This window comes from Guillardia theta, assembly GCF_000315625.1.
Source record: "Guillardia theta CCMP2712 unplaced genomic scaffold GUITHscaffold_62, whole genome shotgun sequence".
Taxonomy (NCBI): Eukaryota; class Cryptophyceae; order Pyrenomonadales; family Geminigeraceae; genus Guillardia; species Guillardia theta.
Window position 1 is genome coordinate 412,297 of NW_005434612.1, and position 15,356 is coordinate 427,652.

At 54.8% G+C, this 15,356-nt stretch overlaps 6 protein-coding genes across 6 annotated transcripts in view; 3 read left to right on the plus strand and 3 right to left on the minus strand.

Moving 5' to 3' along the window:
• GUITHDRAFT_112885 (hypothetical protein) overlaps positions 1-1,205 on the minus strand; it is a gene marked incomplete at both ends in the record, with an annotated part of 2,452 nt that extends 1,247 nt beyond the window's left edge. The window contains 3 exons of the mRNA XM_005828072.1: positions 108-276; positions 400-1,070; positions 1,118-1,205. Of these exons, the coding sequence (XP_005828129.1) occupies positions 108-276; positions 400-1,070; positions 1,118-1,205 (928 nt within the window). The remainder of the gene's footprint in view (positions 1-107; positions 277-399; positions 1,071-1,117) is intronic.
• A 641-nt stretch (positions 1,206-1,846) lies between these two features.
• On the plus strand, positions 1,847-4,064 carry GUITHDRAFT_112886 (hypothetical protein; the record flags this gene model as incomplete). Its single annotated transcript, XM_005828073.1, has 6 exons — positions 1,847-3,004; positions 3,052-3,093; positions 3,268-3,374; positions 3,419-3,657; positions 3,822-3,899; positions 3,958-4,064. 6 exons carry the CDS (start codon positions 1,847-1,849, stop codon positions 4,062-4,064), a joined length of 1,731 nt encoding a protein of 576 aa, XP_005828130.1.
• Positions 4,065-6,040: 1,976 nt separating this feature from the next.
• GUITHDRAFT_46833 (hypothetical protein) lies at positions 6,041-6,982 on the plus strand (the record flags this gene model as incomplete). The annotated part of the gene is made up of 2 exons (XM_005828074.1): positions 6,041-6,189; positions 6,277-6,982. Coding segments are annotated over 2 exons (855 nt in total), but the record flags the coding sequence as incomplete, so codon positions are not given.
• A 438-nt stretch (positions 6,983-7,420) lies between these two features.
• Positions 7,421-9,506, minus strand: GUITHDRAFT_164492 (hypothetical protein; the record flags this gene model as incomplete). Its single annotated transcript, XM_005828075.1, has 6 exons — positions 7,987-9,506; positions 7,821-7,940; positions 7,731-7,774; positions 7,617-7,684; positions 7,478-7,556; positions 7,421-7,432 (listed from the first exon to the last, which is right to left on the minus strand). The coding sequence occupies exons 1-6, from the start codon at positions 9,350-9,352 to the stop codon at positions 7,421-7,423; spliced, it is 1,689 nt and encodes a 562-aa protein (XP_005828132.1). The 5' UTR covers positions 9,353-9,506.
• A 1,547-nt stretch (positions 9,507-11,053) lies between these two features.
• On the plus strand, positions 11,054-11,652 carry GUITHDRAFT_112889 (hypothetical protein; the record flags this gene model as incomplete). Its single annotated transcript, XM_005828076.1, has 2 exons — positions 11,054-11,192; positions 11,402-11,652. 2 exons carry the CDS (start codon positions 11,054-11,056, stop codon positions 11,650-11,652), a joined length of 390 nt encoding a protein of 129 aa, XP_005828133.1.
• Positions 11,653-11,659: 7 nt separating this feature from the next.
• Positions 11,660-15,129, minus strand: GUITHDRAFT_112890 (hypothetical protein; the record flags this gene model as incomplete). The annotated part of the gene is made up of 15 exons (XM_005828077.1): positions 11,660-11,748; positions 11,948-12,041; positions 12,087-12,161; positions 12,586-12,651; positions 12,696-12,746; positions 12,971-13,030; positions 13,072-13,113; positions 13,641-13,730; positions 13,800-13,856; positions 14,055-14,111; positions 14,212-14,322; positions 14,397-14,575; positions 14,683-14,803; positions 14,849-15,002; positions 15,095-15,129. The coding sequence occupies 15 exons, from the start codon at positions 15,127-15,129 to the stop codon at positions 11,660-11,662; spliced, it is 1,281 nt and encodes a 426-aa protein (XP_005828134.1).
• Between the last annotated feature and the right edge of the window lie 227 nt (positions 15,130-15,356).

Sequence of the window (15,356 nt, forward strand, 5' to 3'; positions counted from 1 at the left end):
GAGGAGGAGGAGGGAGGAGAGAGGAGGAGGAGGAGGAGGAGGAGAGAAGATGGAAGACCTCTGCGAGACAGGTCAGCGAACGTTTAGCGATCGTTCAGTCTCATCACCAGCGATCCGCACGAGGTAGGATGTGGTCCCGTGCAGTAGTGTGACGCAGAACAGCAGGATGATGGCGGGGTTGGCCGCCATGGCGATCTTGAAGGCAAGGGATCGGCGAGAGTTAAGGTTCTCCATGACGAGTTGGATGGTCGAGTCGTCCTTGAGCAGATGCGAGTTCTGTGACGTCTTATGAGGTGCTGAAGATGCGGAGTAGAGGCGAGAGGAGGGGAGGGGAGGGGAGAAGGAAAGGAGAGGGCAGGAGCGAGGAAGGGGATGGGGAGGTAGGGAGGCTTTCAAGACCTCAAGGTCGAAGTATTTGAGGTAAGTTCGTTCGAACAGCCATCGGAGGATGTGATAAATCCTGAGGAACATGACGGCGCACATGATTGACTCGAACCGGTACAAGATGCGCCTCCTCATCACGATCATCTCGATGTCCGAGTAGAAGAAGGGGAAGGTGTGCAGGCAGTTGAGCAGCAGCTCCACGATGAAACCAGCGAACGCGGCAGAGGTGAAGATTTCGAGGACGGGAGGCTTCACGCGAATGAAGTTGTACTTCCTTTCCTCTAAAAGCTCTTGGATGTCATTCAGTTTCATCTTCGTCCTGAACCTGTCGCTGAGCACGAACAGAATTGCGACCGTGATCATGCTCTGAATCATCTTCAGGTCGTTCCTGCCGCATTTCCTCGTTCCTTCGGCTCGTATCTTGGCGATCAACGTCGCATTCAGGGTGTACGCCTTGTAGTCCGAGGAGGCACACTCCTCGTTGACGCAGATCGCAAGCAGCAGACTGAGCAGGAGGTTCAACAGACCCGTCGAGTCTCTCTCGTCAACGCACCTGATCGCCGCCAGTGCAGCCAACAGCTTCTGTCTCAAATGAAGTCTCAATTGCAGCGTCCTCAAACACTCGCGATCTCTTCTGTTTGATATCGTCGCCTCCTCCCCTTTCACCCGCCGCCGCATCCTCCGCACTGCAAGGCAACCAGGTCATGGAAGCACTCGAATCGACAGCTGCTACCGAGGAAGGACTCCTGGTCCACCGACTTCTGCGAGAGGGTGATAGAGACGATGGAGATGGTTGACGCGGGACTTTCATTATGGACCATGATGAGAAGCTAACAGTCACGGGCCTGATAGAATCATCAGCAAGACACTCCAAGACAGATGAAACACATGTCACTTGTGATGAACAACAACGTTGTTCATCAACACAGCATACTGTGTGTGGTAGAGTTGTGTGTGGTAGAGCAGGCTATTCTTGCGTTCTCTTCTCCTCTCCTGTTGCCATTCCTCTTACATGGCGTGCAACGGGGGCTGATCGGCTCTTACTATCTCCTCGATCCGCATATCTGCATCTCGCTCCTCCTCTCGTCCTCTCTCCTCCTCTCGTCCTTTCCTTCTTCGCGCAACAGAGCCATTTCCCTGCCCCAGTCATGTTTGATGGGCACTCTTTTGACCTCTATAACGGTTTCATAACCGTCAGGATAAACCGTTTGACAAGGAAAAATGGCTGAGCCAACTTGAGGAGGAGAAGAAGATAAACATGGTGGAGATGAGATGAAACTAGAGACGAGGATGAAGATGAGGATGAGGATGAGGATGAGGATGAGGATGAGGATGGAAGAGGAGGAGGTCATGAGGAGAACCTGAATGGGGGTAGGAAAAGAGCAGGAGCAGAAGCAGCAGCAGGAGCAGGAGCAGGAGCAGGGGGAGACTGAGGGATCAAGATGAAGTGGGAAGAAACAAGATGAAGACGAACGAGAAGACAACCAGGAGAGACGACGACAAGAGGCAACAATGCAAAGTTGCAATAAGAGAGCACATGAGCGGCAGCTCAACCAATGTTTTCTCTAGTGGAAGATTGAGGTACATGGAGCTTGTTGTCCTCTCGGCCATGATCATCATGCCTTGTGCGGTTTCTTGCCCCATGTTCCGATGCAGTGGGAGGAGGCAGGGGCAGCTTGTCCAGTCCCTGTCTCCCTCCTTATCCACTTTTGTCCCCTCAGACACCCTCAAGCTTGGCACTGCGATCAACACTGACATAGTTCGAGACAAGAACGGTGTTGTCTTCGTGCTGAGCACGACCGGGACGCTGTTTGCCCTCAAGGAGGCGCCAGTGCAGTCGGCAGGGGACGCCTGGAACCCTCAGCCGAAGCAACTGGTTGAGCTATGGCAGCATAAGATCGCAGCATTCCTGTCCGACCAGCTCACAGTTTCTGTTCCGCTAATCGTGAACAGCACGAGAGACGACTATCTCCTGGTAGTCGCGGCTCAGAACTCGGTGGTTGCCATCCAAGGGAAGTCGATCGAGCAAGGATACAAGGAAGTCTGGGTCGTCGATCTTTGCCAGATGGTAAGCGGAGGAGTCGCGTCCTGCTCCCTCAACGTCTACATGTCCTCCCCTGTCCCGTCCTCCGACGGCTCCTCCCTCTTCGTTTGCACAGGCTCAACGGGAACAGCAGCTGGAGCTTGCTTCTGCTTGGACGCCAAGACGGGAGCGAGGAGGTGGATCTACAACCCGGCTCCAGACTCCTACCTCTCCTCTCCCGCCTTAGTCGGGGACTCGCTCGTCATCGCCGCGCGTCTCTCGGGGAACCTGCATTTTGTGTCGGCGGTCAGTGGGCAGCCAGTGAGGGTCGTCAATCTCAACAGTCAGATCACCGGGACTCCCATGATATCGCCCAACAACGACATCTACCTCTGTCTCAACAGCGGGTCTCTCCGCAAGATCAGCTCCAACGGTGATGTCCTGTGGCCTGACAACAGCTTCTGCGGGGGATGGGATGGCTCCTCCTCGCCCGTCCTCCTGCCATCCGGAGAGATCGCGGTCGTGTCAGGATACCAACTCGTCGTTGTCAGCGATGGCGGTCAAAGTTTGCGCACTTTCTGCGCCAGCGACGTGCCGGTGCGTCATCTCAACTCGAGCTGAGACCCGGCTCAAGACTCCTGCAGGCACACTGTCTTTCCAACTACTCCAACGCACCTGCCATGCAGGTCCCCTGCTCCCCTGCTCCCCCCTCCCTGCACCAGCTCAACTTATCTCTCTGCTTCCCCCCATCTCCCTACATCACTTCTTGGGTCTCCCTTCCTTTCACCCCCACCCCTCTCTCTGCCCCTCTCCTCCTCCTCTGCTCCTTGCCGCTCTCAAACTTCCGTTCCCTTCCTCAGGCGTCTGCTGTCCTGACCGCTGACGGGACTCTCCTCCTTCCCGGAGACGCCAACACTCTCCTCGCAGTGACGGCAGCGGCAGCTGGGAGTCTGGTGGAGAGTTGGAGGTTCGAATACCCGAGGCTTGCAGGGAAGCTGACAAGGAGCGCAGGTTTTCTGCTCCTGCTCCGCTTGAGATCAAATCAGCTCAGGTCGTTCTGGACGATGGCAAGGTCGTGCTTGCAGCTCGGGACGGCACCCTCTACACTGTCGGGAGCTTCCGCGTCCTCGGAGCAGGCGAAGTTCGAGTCAACGTGCCCCTCGCTCTTACCGCACCGGACATGAAGAACTTTAGAGGAGGGATGCTGCTGGGATTGCTGCTGGACCTGTCGCTGCTCCTCTCCAACTACAGTCAGTGGATCTCCTCCTTCTCTGCTCATACTGCTACTCCTGCTCCTGCTCCTGCTCCTGCTCCTGCTCCTGCTCCTGCTCCTGCTCCTGCTCCTGCTCCTGCTCCTGCTCCTGCTCCTGCCCATACTTGCTGCTCCTTGGTTCGTGACTCGCTGCTGTCACAGGTCAAACTTTCATCTCTTCATCACAAACTTTCATTGCAAGCATCGACTATTCAGCAGCTGCACCAGCAGAGGCTCGGGGTAAGTCCGGGGCCGTCGGCCGAGTCACCCTGTCAGTCACTGATCTCCTTCTCCTCAGTGTGGTACGTAGTTCGCGATCTCTCGAGCAGCCAAACCTCTGCCATCAGATCAGCGTTTGCCAACGACAAGCTTCTCCTTAACATCAAGACATGTTTGCTTGTCTAGCTTCCATACTCCTTTCCCCCTGACAACCTCACCACAGTGCTCAACGCGCAGACTTGCCGTCTCTTCGACCAAGTTCAAATTCTCCCTCTTCCTCCTCCTCCTCCTCCTCCTCCTCCTGCTCAGAACACTGCTGTCCAACCTTCAGAGCAAGGAACAACAGGGAGCGGAGTCGATGCCGTGGCCTACGTCAACTGCTCGTCTGACTTAGACTGCAAACTCTCTTGCAAGGAACAAGCTTGCAGGTATGGAAATCCCTTCCTACTCTCCCTTTTTCTTCGCTGTCCACCTTGTCCCTGCCCCTCCCGTCCTCCTTACCCCCTTGCCTCCCGTCCTCCTTACCCCCTTGCCTCCCGTCCTCCTTGCTTCTTCCCTCCCCTTCCCTCCTCGTCGTTGTTTCCTCTGCTGCTCTTCCTCACAATCTCCTCAGATGCTCCTCTATCGGATACTGCATCGTAGCAAATCCAAAAACTTCGACAAGTCAATGGATGGTCCTGCCTCCCCCTCCCCTCACCCTCCTCCCTGCCCCTCCTCCTCTCTTCTTGTGTTGCCCTGCCCTGCCCTGCCCTGCCCTGCCCTGCCCTGCCCTGCCCTGCCCTCGTCCTCATCGCTCTTCTCAATCCTCCTCTAGATCGTCGTCGTCATCCTGTGCAGCCTGGCGTTCGTGGTCGTCTTCAGCATCGCCCTCTGGCACTACCTCTCCTTGAAGGAGGAGCAGCGCTTCCGGGAGTTCATTCGAAGGAGGACGGAGAGGTATGATGAGGCGGTTCCTGCTCAGTCCTCCCCTGAGACACTGCTCTGCTGCCAGGAACAGGAGGCGCAAGGAGCAAGAGAGCCTTGCACATGGTAGGGAGGATGAGGAGGAGGTAAGACCCCTTCATCCACCCTCTTTGATCTGCTCGTCACCCCGGCAGCAGACAAGGAGCGAGGAAGAGGGAGGGTTGTCTGCGTCCGACGCGGGCTCCATCGTCAGCCGAGGAGAGTCTATGTCAGGTGAGAAACTGGAGGCGGAGGTGGAGGGCAGCTGGGCAGGAAGTGACTGGCAGTCGCAGGGCTCAACGACTCTCTGGAGGCTGGGTGGACGAGCATACCAGAGGCTCAGATTCAGGTGGGGGAGGAGGTGTGTGTGTGGGGGGGGGGGGGGGGGGAGGGAACCGAAATAAACAGGGGGGAGGGGAGGGGTGGGGAGGGAGGAAAAGGGTGGAGGAAAGGCAGAGGGCTGAGACTTTAGTGATGAGCAGCGAAGCGATTCATGGCAACGAAGACAACATGACGACTCTAGCATCCCTGGCCTCATCGATACGACAGGGGCGGCGGCAAAAGGATGAAGACTCCATCTAGTCCTCTTCCTCCTGCTCCTGCTCCTGCTCCTGCTCCTGCTCCTGCTCCTGCTCCTGCTCCTGCTCCTGCTCCTGCTCGTCAGGTCCTCCTCTCGCACCTCTACCTCCCTCTCCTTCAGTGTGCAACCTTCTTTGTGTTAATAATTCTCTCGGGTCCCCTTCATCCTTCCTCCGGTGCTGATGCTACAAGAGATAGCGGGATCTCGCCTACTCGCTGACTTGCGATCCCATCCTCTCACACATTCTTACCTCCTCGTCCATGCCGCAAGTGGTACCATCACTCCTTAGCTTCCCTCGGTCCTCCCCTCCCCTCCCCTCCCCTCTCCTCTCCTCTCCTTCCTCCCAGGCTCCATAACAGCTGTTGAGTAAAAAAACGGGGGACGGGGGACAGCAATGGCGTCGGGGGCGTGGGGGCTAGGGAGCAACGAGAAGGGAGAGGTGGGAGCAGGAGGGAGAGACAAGGTGGTGAGCTTGCAGCAAGTCTCCATCTGCTCCCTCCATCATCGTCCTCTTCGTCCTCCCTCTCCTCCTCATGTCGAAGGAGGCCGGCAGTGTCTGAATGATTCCTCCACATCCTCCTCCCGGTGCAGGAGTGAGGACATGGAGGGGGCACCTGCTGGCTGTGCAGTGAGGACAGGATCTTGTGGACATGAGTTCTCCGTCATGCTGTCCGAGTGCGGAGCAGTCTGGGTATGCGGAGAGAATGGCAGCGGACAGCTGGGGCTGGGGGATGCGGAAGAGTGTGGGAGCTCTGCTGGGGGGGAGGAGGGAAACTTCGAGCGAGCGGAGTCGCAGGAGGAGAAGGAGCAGCCTGTTTGTGTCATGACGAGGCTCAAGGCCTCGCACCTCGAGGGAGGAGAGGTGGTGATGGTGAGCTGCGGGTACGACCATGCCCTGTGCTTGCTCAGCACCGGCGTCGTCCTGTCGTGGGGGGAGAAGTACTCAGGTCAGCTGGGGGTCTACCACGACGACTGCTCGAGGCCGCAAGTGATCGAGAGCTTGAGGAGCATGTTCATCGTCTTCCTGTCTGCGGGGGCCTCGCACTCGCTCGTCGTCAACCAGGACGGAGAGCTGTTCACCTTCGGCAGCAACATCAAGGGGCAGCTGGGGACAGGGACGGTGAGCTTCTGCGATGACGACGAGACCAAGACGCAGCCCAGGAAAGTTCTCTTCCCCCCGGGGCTCAAAGTTCAAACCTGCGCTGGGGGAGGACTGCACTCTGTCGCCGTCACGAGCCAGGGCAGCGTCTACAGCTGGGGTTGTAACATCAACGGGCAGACAGGACACGCGGGTGTGAGCGAGGTGTTGAGCCCGAGGAAGTTAAAGTTTCCTCAGCCGGTCGAAGCGAAGCTCGCCTCCTGCGGCTTCGTGCACTCGGCCGTGCTGAGCAGGGAGGGGGAGGTGTGGTGCTTCGGGCGAGGGAAGATGGGGGAGCTCGGGCACGGGAGCTTCAAGAACAGCTCTCGTCCTTGCCGGGTGGAGGCCCTGCGGGGGACGCGAGTAGTGGAGCTGGCGTGCGGCGTTCGGAGCACGTTTGCTGTGTGCGAGGGGGAGGAGGAGGATCCATTGTACGTCTGGGGTCATACGGAACATCTCAGGAACCCTAGCGAGTCAGACGCGCTCCCGAAGCATGCATGCTTGCCGCAAAGGCTAGAGCAGCCTCCCGTGCGCAACGCGATCTCTGCCGTCGTCTCCGGCCCTTGCGCTTCCCACATGTTCGTCTGCTACAAGCGCCGACTTAGGTGAGGAGGGGGCGATGGATGGGGGAGGAGAAGGGATTGGGCAATGGTGCCTGATGCGGCGCAGGTGGAGGCTAGAGCGCGTGCTATGGATCGGCTTCTTGAAGGTATATTGATATTTATTACACTTCACTGTGACCTGAGTAACCCTTTGCGCTACTTCCAGTGCAAGGAGAGCGTCCTGCATCTGCTGCCTGAAGACAGACCCCTCACCTCCAAGATACTCTTGCGGATCGTCGGTCTTGCTTGCTCGTGAGCATTGAAACCAATTGCCGCCCTCTCACCTTCCAACCTGGCAAAAGAGTCAACGACAAGCCTGCAGCACCGCATTACTCACATCCCGCATCCCCTTCTCGTGCTTCACACTCCAAAACAAAAACATCGGCAGAACGATCATGAGGAAAAGGTACAGAAACCTGTCGAGGTCCGTCATCACCAATTGTGGCTTGCTCCCTCCTCCTCCTCCTCCTCCTTACCCGTAGTTCATGTTCCCGTTCGCTCGATACAGCTCTCCAACGATCAGTGGCCCAAGCCAGGAGGATCCCTACAGGAGAAGGTGAGCCGCGGATGAGGAGGAGCCGTGCGACAACCTTGTTGGTGATCTCGAAGAGAGCGAAGAACTCCGACTCCCTCCCTGCGCGAGTCCATCACAAGGCGGTGAGCGAGCATGCAGGGCCCACCAGGAACAGACAAGTCGGAGCAGATGGTGCGAGAGAAAGATTGGAGCGACCCGACCATGAACCCATGGATCAGTGCGAACACGTAAGCCTCTGTGTCGGTCTTGAAGCCGACCTTGGAGCCTGCGCAGAGCGTCAACGCGTCAACCCACGTCTCCTCCTCCCGAACCTGGAATGAACCCCATCATCCCGATCACGCAGATCACAATGTAACCGAAGAGGTTGATCGTGACGATCGCCTTTGACCCGATTGCCCACCTCTGCTGCAGCCAGAGAAAGAACATGTTCCCAAAAAGCGCAAAAATCATGGTGAAGACGAGGATGAATGCCAGCTTAGAGCCAGGCATGCAAAGCTGCTGCTGAGCCAGCAACACGCCGACCTGAGCTACGGTCGAGTAGCTGTCTGAGTAGAAAAACCAAGCGAGGAAAAACTTAAAGGTTTCCGGGTATTGAGCAGCATGTACAAACGAGTTGAACGTAGAATACCATCCGCGGAAGATGAGAAATCTCTCCCCAGTGCTTGACTTTCCTTTTCTCACCTTCAAACCCCTCAAGGTCACCACAGAAAACACAGCCCACCACGCCCCCGCGATGAAGATGTTGATCTTGTATGCAACCTCCTGATTAGCGATAACAGAGACAAGGATGAGAGCAGCGATAGTGCTGATGATCCCCGACACATACCCCATCATGAAGCCGAGAGAGCTCATGAAGTTCTCGATGTCCTCCCATACATCATGGTTCCCGTTCGCCGCAACCACTTCCTTGTGGTCCGCAACGATCAAGGGAAGGTACGAGTTGTAGAGCACGTTGGCTGCCCCCCAGCACGCATTGCTGATGATGACGAGAGCTCCAGCATAGACGTAGAGCGACGAGCTCGTCACACTGATCAACAGCATGCAAGATATACTCCCAACAATGATGAAACCCAAGAAGAACACGTATCGGTACCTCTCGTAGTCTGCGATGGCTCCTATCGTGATGAAGATGATCAACTGAAGAATGACGCTGTAGGATACAACTCTCGTCGCAAACTGAAAGGCATCAACGTTTCCAGGCCACCAGGCGATGGTTCTGGTTGGCAGGTCCGTCCATTCTTGACTGCTAGCGTTCCAATACTTGTCTCCTTCACCCATGATACACATCTGACAGCTCGCGACGCTTTGAGGGCAACTGTAGGAGGTGCAATTTGAGCAGGTAGGGATGAGATTGCCCTTGAAGGCGGCAGTTTTTGCCATGGACGCCAATAGCAGCGGCATGAAGAAAGTCACGGCCATCGCTGCGAACATGCTGTTGGCCCAGTCGTAGGTGTACCATGCCATCCTCTCTCTCGATTCCGAGCCCCACAATCGAATCTCTTCTTTGAAACGCTGATAAAAGGGCATCGGCTTGTACCCGTCGCTATGAGAGTGAGTAAAGATCTCCATGATGGCGTGTGCAGTTGGATCTACAACCGACGACTCTTCCACACATGGTGGTGAGTTAGCTGGTTGCTTGCCGTCCATGCCCAGGGGAGCTGGGTCCAACTCCTCCATCTGTGTCTCTATGACAGGCTTTGCTGGTTTTAACTGGTGTGCGAGGTCCTCAACCGTCTCTACCAACCTCTCCGAGTCTCACGAGCAAGAGGGGCTGAAGGCAACGCGCTCTTACGCCTCAGGTGCTGACAGCGAGGGCCCTTGTGCTGCTTCTCCTGTCGTAGACCCTTCACCGTGAAACTCGCCTGCTCCTCCTCTACTCCTTTCCTCTCCTTATCCACCTGAAGGATACTCGTACCATCGCCATGAACTGGCAGTACCGTCCCCTGGGGGGGTAGGGTACCAACGCTTACGGCAGCCAAGGCGTATGTCGAGGAGTATCTATGGTACGGGTGGGGGTAGAAATCAGAGTGGGGTGGGGTACTCCGAGACCGTATTATGTGGCCGGGTGCGATTTTAAAAGCTCTTTCAGGAGGGGTGGGTGGGGGCTGAATAATGGTGGTTTTGGGGGGTAGATGACCTTGGAGCTTTTAGGTTGACAATTGGGTGGTGGGGGTACCCCTGTAGCCCCCAAAATTTCCAGCAGACGGAGGGTAGTAAAAAAAAAAAAGGTCCATTAGGTTGGGTGGGGTCAACCTAAACTTTTAAAATCCCAGATATTGCAGAATGTGGAGAAGTACCGGTACTTATTACAGTAAAATGGGGGGTACAAAGACTTGACATGGCTGAACAAGTGCGGACTACCCCAACCCCACTTTTTCACCTGCGGTAGTAAACAAGCACATGACCCTTCCGCCTATTTCACCTCAAAAAGTCACTAAAGGAGGGGGTGCTGGTCCCCACCCCGCCGGCATAGCGGATCGATTTAAATTACTTCTATGATTAAAATACTTTTTAAAAGATGATCGTTGTAAAGCCGAGAGTTGACTGAAACCTTTCTACACTGCAGTGCCCTCATCCCCGCTATTGCCATGGCTAACAGGACAAACCCGCCCCGTCACTTGTTCTGTGGCATCAACATTCTAAGGTACAAAATGTGTGATAATTATTTCTGCCTTTAAAGTTTTCCTCTGAATGTCCCTGGGGCGGATCATAGTTTATTACTCATGGGAAGGTGCGGAATTTTACAGGAGAGGAGGGAGGGAGAGGGAGAGACAGACAGACAGACAGACAGACAGACAGACAGACAGACAGACAGACAGACAGACAGACAGACAGACAGACAGACAGACAGACAGACAGACAGACAGACAGACAGACAGACAGACAGACAGACAGACAGACAGACAGACAGACAGACAGACAGACAGACAGACAGACAGACAGACAGACAGACAGACAGACAGACAGACAGACAGACAGACAGACAGACAGACAGACAGACAGACAGACAGACAGACAGACAGACAGACAGTAAGTAAGTAAAGGTGGGATCGTTTTCGTTTAGAACATCAAGATAGTCTGTGGAGTTGGATAGGATAAGTCAGGTATCGGCGACTTTTGAATGCGACGAGTACTAGCAATAGCATGTGAAATTGTGCTCTGACATTGATATTTGGATATTTACTTTGATTGAACAGGTTCAACATCTTAGTGATGCTGCCGACGAGGTTCGCACTTGTTGCGAGTGTCTTCATGGTGTCCGATGCCTTCCTGTTCGCTTCACCCAACAACATCCTGGCGGCTCGAACCTCGCATGGAGGAGTACACCGACTCTTCGCGAGTCCAGCGGCTGCACCTCTCCGTCGTAGTGCCCCAAGAATGAGCAGCGGGGAGGAAGGGGTGCAAGAGGAAGTGGGTTATCTATCGCTGCAGCATGCTGGAGTGCTTGTTGACGACGTGGAGAGATCTCTCAAGTTCTACACTCAAGTCCTGGGCATGAAAGACGAGAGCCACATGCGTAACCCCAACCTTCCTTACCCAGGTCCGTGCTCCCCCTGTCACGCGTCTGGTTGTTTCCACCTCCTCCCTTCTCTTCTCCCTCCTCTTCCACAGGCTCCTCCTCCCTGCTCTGCACTCTCCTCACCGTTGCTTCTTCTCGCTCCTGTGCTCTCATGTTGCTCGTCCTCCGCCCCTGTCGCAAGTGTGTTGTGGTGACGAATCCAGCAGGAGCGTTCGTTGGTTGCGGGGACAGTCAAATCCATCTCATGCAGCTCCCTTCCCTCGATCCCAAGGTTGGGCGTCCCGAGCATGGTGGGCGAGATCGGCACGTGGCAGTAACAGTCGGTGACCTCACTCCTCTCCTGAAGCGACTGGAGAAGCACGGAGTCGCGTACACCATGTCCAAGTCTGGACGACGAGCAGCATTCTGCCGCGATGTGGATTCGAACGCGATAGAGTTTGTGGAGGAGAAGAGTTGATATCCGGTCAGTAGAAGGATGAGGCTACGTCGAGAGAGGCATGGGGTATCACAGCTGCTCGCGCTGACACCGCAAGCTCCATGACCAGCCTGGTAGCTGCGTCAGAAAAGATTCTTTCAGGGGGAAGGCTGCCTGCTGTATCCTGAGGAGAAGGCTGCGCGGTTGCGTAAGGAGTCGAATAAAGCATGAGTTGAAGGGGACGTCAGGAAAGAAAAGAGTAGACAGAATATAGAAGAGTAGAGAAGAGGAGAGGAGAGGAGAGAAGAGAAGAGAGAAAGGGAGAGGAAGTACTCACGGCCAAGAAAGACGTCGCATGATCTGGCCATGGTAAACAAGGAGACAAGCGAGAGCATGTTCTCCTGCTCGGCATCCAAAAGCTTCATGCTTACCTGCACCATCAACATCAAGTCACAGGAGAGGATGCAGAGACTGACCGCCTTGGGGATGCTGATGCGAAAGTTGGGACGAGGATGCGACTCGTCAGACACTGCCACTCGCATGCCCAACGCCTGCAGGCCCATCAGGTCGAGACTCTGGTGGAGAAGTTGAAGACAGAAGCGGTTTCAGAGAGATGCCGCAGAGCGATCGCGTCCTGTTTCATCTTCAGCAACCCCAACAGAAAAAGATCAGGAGAGAGGTGAGGGGATGACCTCTGTGGCTACGAAGAGCGCAAGCTTACTCCCTTCTGCTAGATGCTGGTGATGAAAAGAATGAAAGAACAGGAAACGGCAAGTGACAGCAAGAGGATCCAGCAAGACAAGAGCAATGGGAAAACATTATCTGACCCATCTTCCGTGAAATCTCCGCCAGCATCGTCTCTGCCATCTTACTTCAACTCCTGAAGTCCCTGACGAAAGGAGAAAAACCTGAAGAGGAGGAGTTGGGACCCGATGTCTCCTGCCTCCCTCGAATGCTTCTTCTTCCTCGCACCACCCGTAGCAGGACGGAGACGAGCTCGTCGGCATATGCTTGCACGGGGCGGGGAGGAATCTCAATGACCTTCGGACAGGTTCAGCCCCCTGCTCGTTGCTCCATCTTTTTACCTTGTGCCCGCTACGATGATGTATGCAGATCCGAAGAGTAGATCCCTTATCCTAGGAGAGGGTGAGGACGACAGGTAGAAGAATGTGAAACGAGAAGGAAGTAATGAGAGAGCGAGAATGAATACAAGTACACGAGAATGAATACAAGAACATTGCTACAGAAAGCATCAAAAAGACAGCAGAAGGTGAGAACAGAGGCAAAGACAATCAAGGAATCTGAGCAAGGCAGACATCGGCATACAGACAGCTACTGGAAGACAAAAGAATGGGTCTACTTTGAATTTCTCGATTTCCTGTGCTATCGCTTCTTCAACTCGATTGTTGGGCCTCAACAGCTGTCCGGATGAGTAGAGAAGAGGTAATAAACATTCCCTACCTCTCCAATGAGAATCGAGTTCCACCAGAACCTTCCGAAGCCCTAGCACAAAGTAGATAGAGGATGAGTCGAATGTATCCAAGACAGTGAATAACAAAAAGATCCTCGAACATCTCAGACTTATGCTCATGGAGAACGATTAAAGATCGATATTCTTCATACATGAGCCAGAGGAGGGAAGCAGTTGTGACTCCATCGCTGCCGTAAGGATCAAAAGGGTAAGAACTCAGCAGAAGGAAAACACCCTACATTGCTGGGGCACCACTGCTCGGCTCCTCGGGGTACAAGAAGATCAGAGCTGTCAACGAAACTGATGAAAGACTGCAAGAGGGAGGCAAAGTGCTCACGTGGCGGTAACACTGTCCCACAAGACGACTCGCTCAGAATCATCTCCCTGGGATCGCTTCACTCTCTTTGCCTCTGTGCTCAACAACATCATACAGGACTGAGAGGACGGGGAGCCCTGATGCGAGGAGAGGGACAAGTGGAAATGTTGAGAAAGTAATGACTCCAGAAGGATGTCGACTGATGTCACTGTCAGTCTCTCCCTCCTTCTTAAATTCTCTCACCTCATTGTCTGCAACTTTCATCGACCAATCACACTCATCATCCAAAACCATGGTCCGATTTGTCGCAATGGCGTAAGAAAAGGCTTCCATCTATCAGGTCTGTCAGCTCACCTCCTTCTCATCTCCAGTCCATCAACTCCTCTATTCTCAAGGTCGCACCATGGCGTGGAATTGAGCCCCATGACCCGCGAGCTTAGGGTTGGTGTAGCAGAATATCTGCAACCAGCTAAGCGCAACAGAAGAGAAAAGCGATAACCAAAAAGCCGAGAGCAAATGCAAGGATCGAGTTGAATCAAGACTCCATGGAGCCTACCATTCGTCTCGTGTTGGAGCACTTGGAGTCAAGCTAGACGCGAGTTAGTGTACCGGTAGTTAGGAGGTAAGAGGGTGTACTAAGGAGGTGTTAGAACTGACCGGAAACTGAAGATCTTGAATCAGCCGTCGAAGCTTGGCAGCCGCTGTCCTCTCCGGCTACAAAGGGAGTAGAGAGGAATAAGAGGAGGAGAAGTCCAAGAGATAGGAGCTAGGTGATGGTAGCAACTAGGTAATGAGGGGCTGAGATCCTCCCTACCAGAGAAAGGGACCTCCCCAACAATGACGAGTCACTGTGCTGGAAGAGCGCGAGGCCTCGTGGCGAGGGGCACAAGTTGCCGAACTGTTTGCAGATGGCTGATTTGATAACCTGAAGCCACGTGTGACCGACAAGATAGAAAGAGGAGAGACGAAGAGGATCGGAGTAGAGCAACTCCATCTCACCCCTTGCGTGAACACGTTGTCCTGATAGAACTTTGGATTGAAACTCTTGACCAGACGCCTCAACTGTGCATGCACGTCTTCGAAGACGACCTCAACGTCAGGTGGAGCAGATCTAGTAGCCTTCGTTGACAAGCAAGCAATGTCCAGGTGGGGAGGCAGGAAGGAAGACGGCGAGCTGGCTACAGGGACAGAGGGTGAGGAAGAAACAAATTTCTCCTGGGCCGGCGAGCGTTCGCTCCAATCTGATGTGATGACCTCAAAAAGGCAAGCAGCAACCAGTGGTCACCTGACATCAGCCAGAAACATCTCTTGCGGGAGTTAGAGAGCAGGTGGAGGATGCGGAGGGATAGCTCGTCGAAGACAAGTCCCTCCCCGTCGTACTCCAACGACACCACAAGGGAGCATCGCTGAAAGAATTTCAACGAAGCTCCGAGATGTTAAGCTTCAACTACCTCATGGCAATGCTGCATGCTGTTCCACACACTTGATGCATTCGTGGATGGCTCCGAGTCCACCACCACCAGGAGATCCCCGTCATCCATCCCCTCTCGCCCGTCCTGTGCGGTGTCGGCTGTGTCGGCTGTACCTCCCTTCTTCACCAACGCCCTGAAAGGGAGGAGGGAAACAACTTGCTCGTGCACCTCACGATGTTTCGATAGATACTCCAGCACGCTTCTCGGTCGCTCTTCCACCTTCACCCCCACAGTCCCTCCTTGATGCCCAAGTTGCCCATGCAAGACCGTCACCGGCCAGTGACTCAGACTTGACCTGATCTCCTCGACGGCTCTAGCGTCATGATGGATGATCGTCAAGTCTTGCGGGTTCGCCTTGGCGACGGCAATGGGGAGGAAAGGATGGGGTGGGGAGACGAGAATGACGTGGGATCGGCTTGCCAGGGCTTGGAGGACGTGTATCCTGTCGGGAAGATCGAGGCTGTCGTGAGGGAAGGGGATGGAAGGA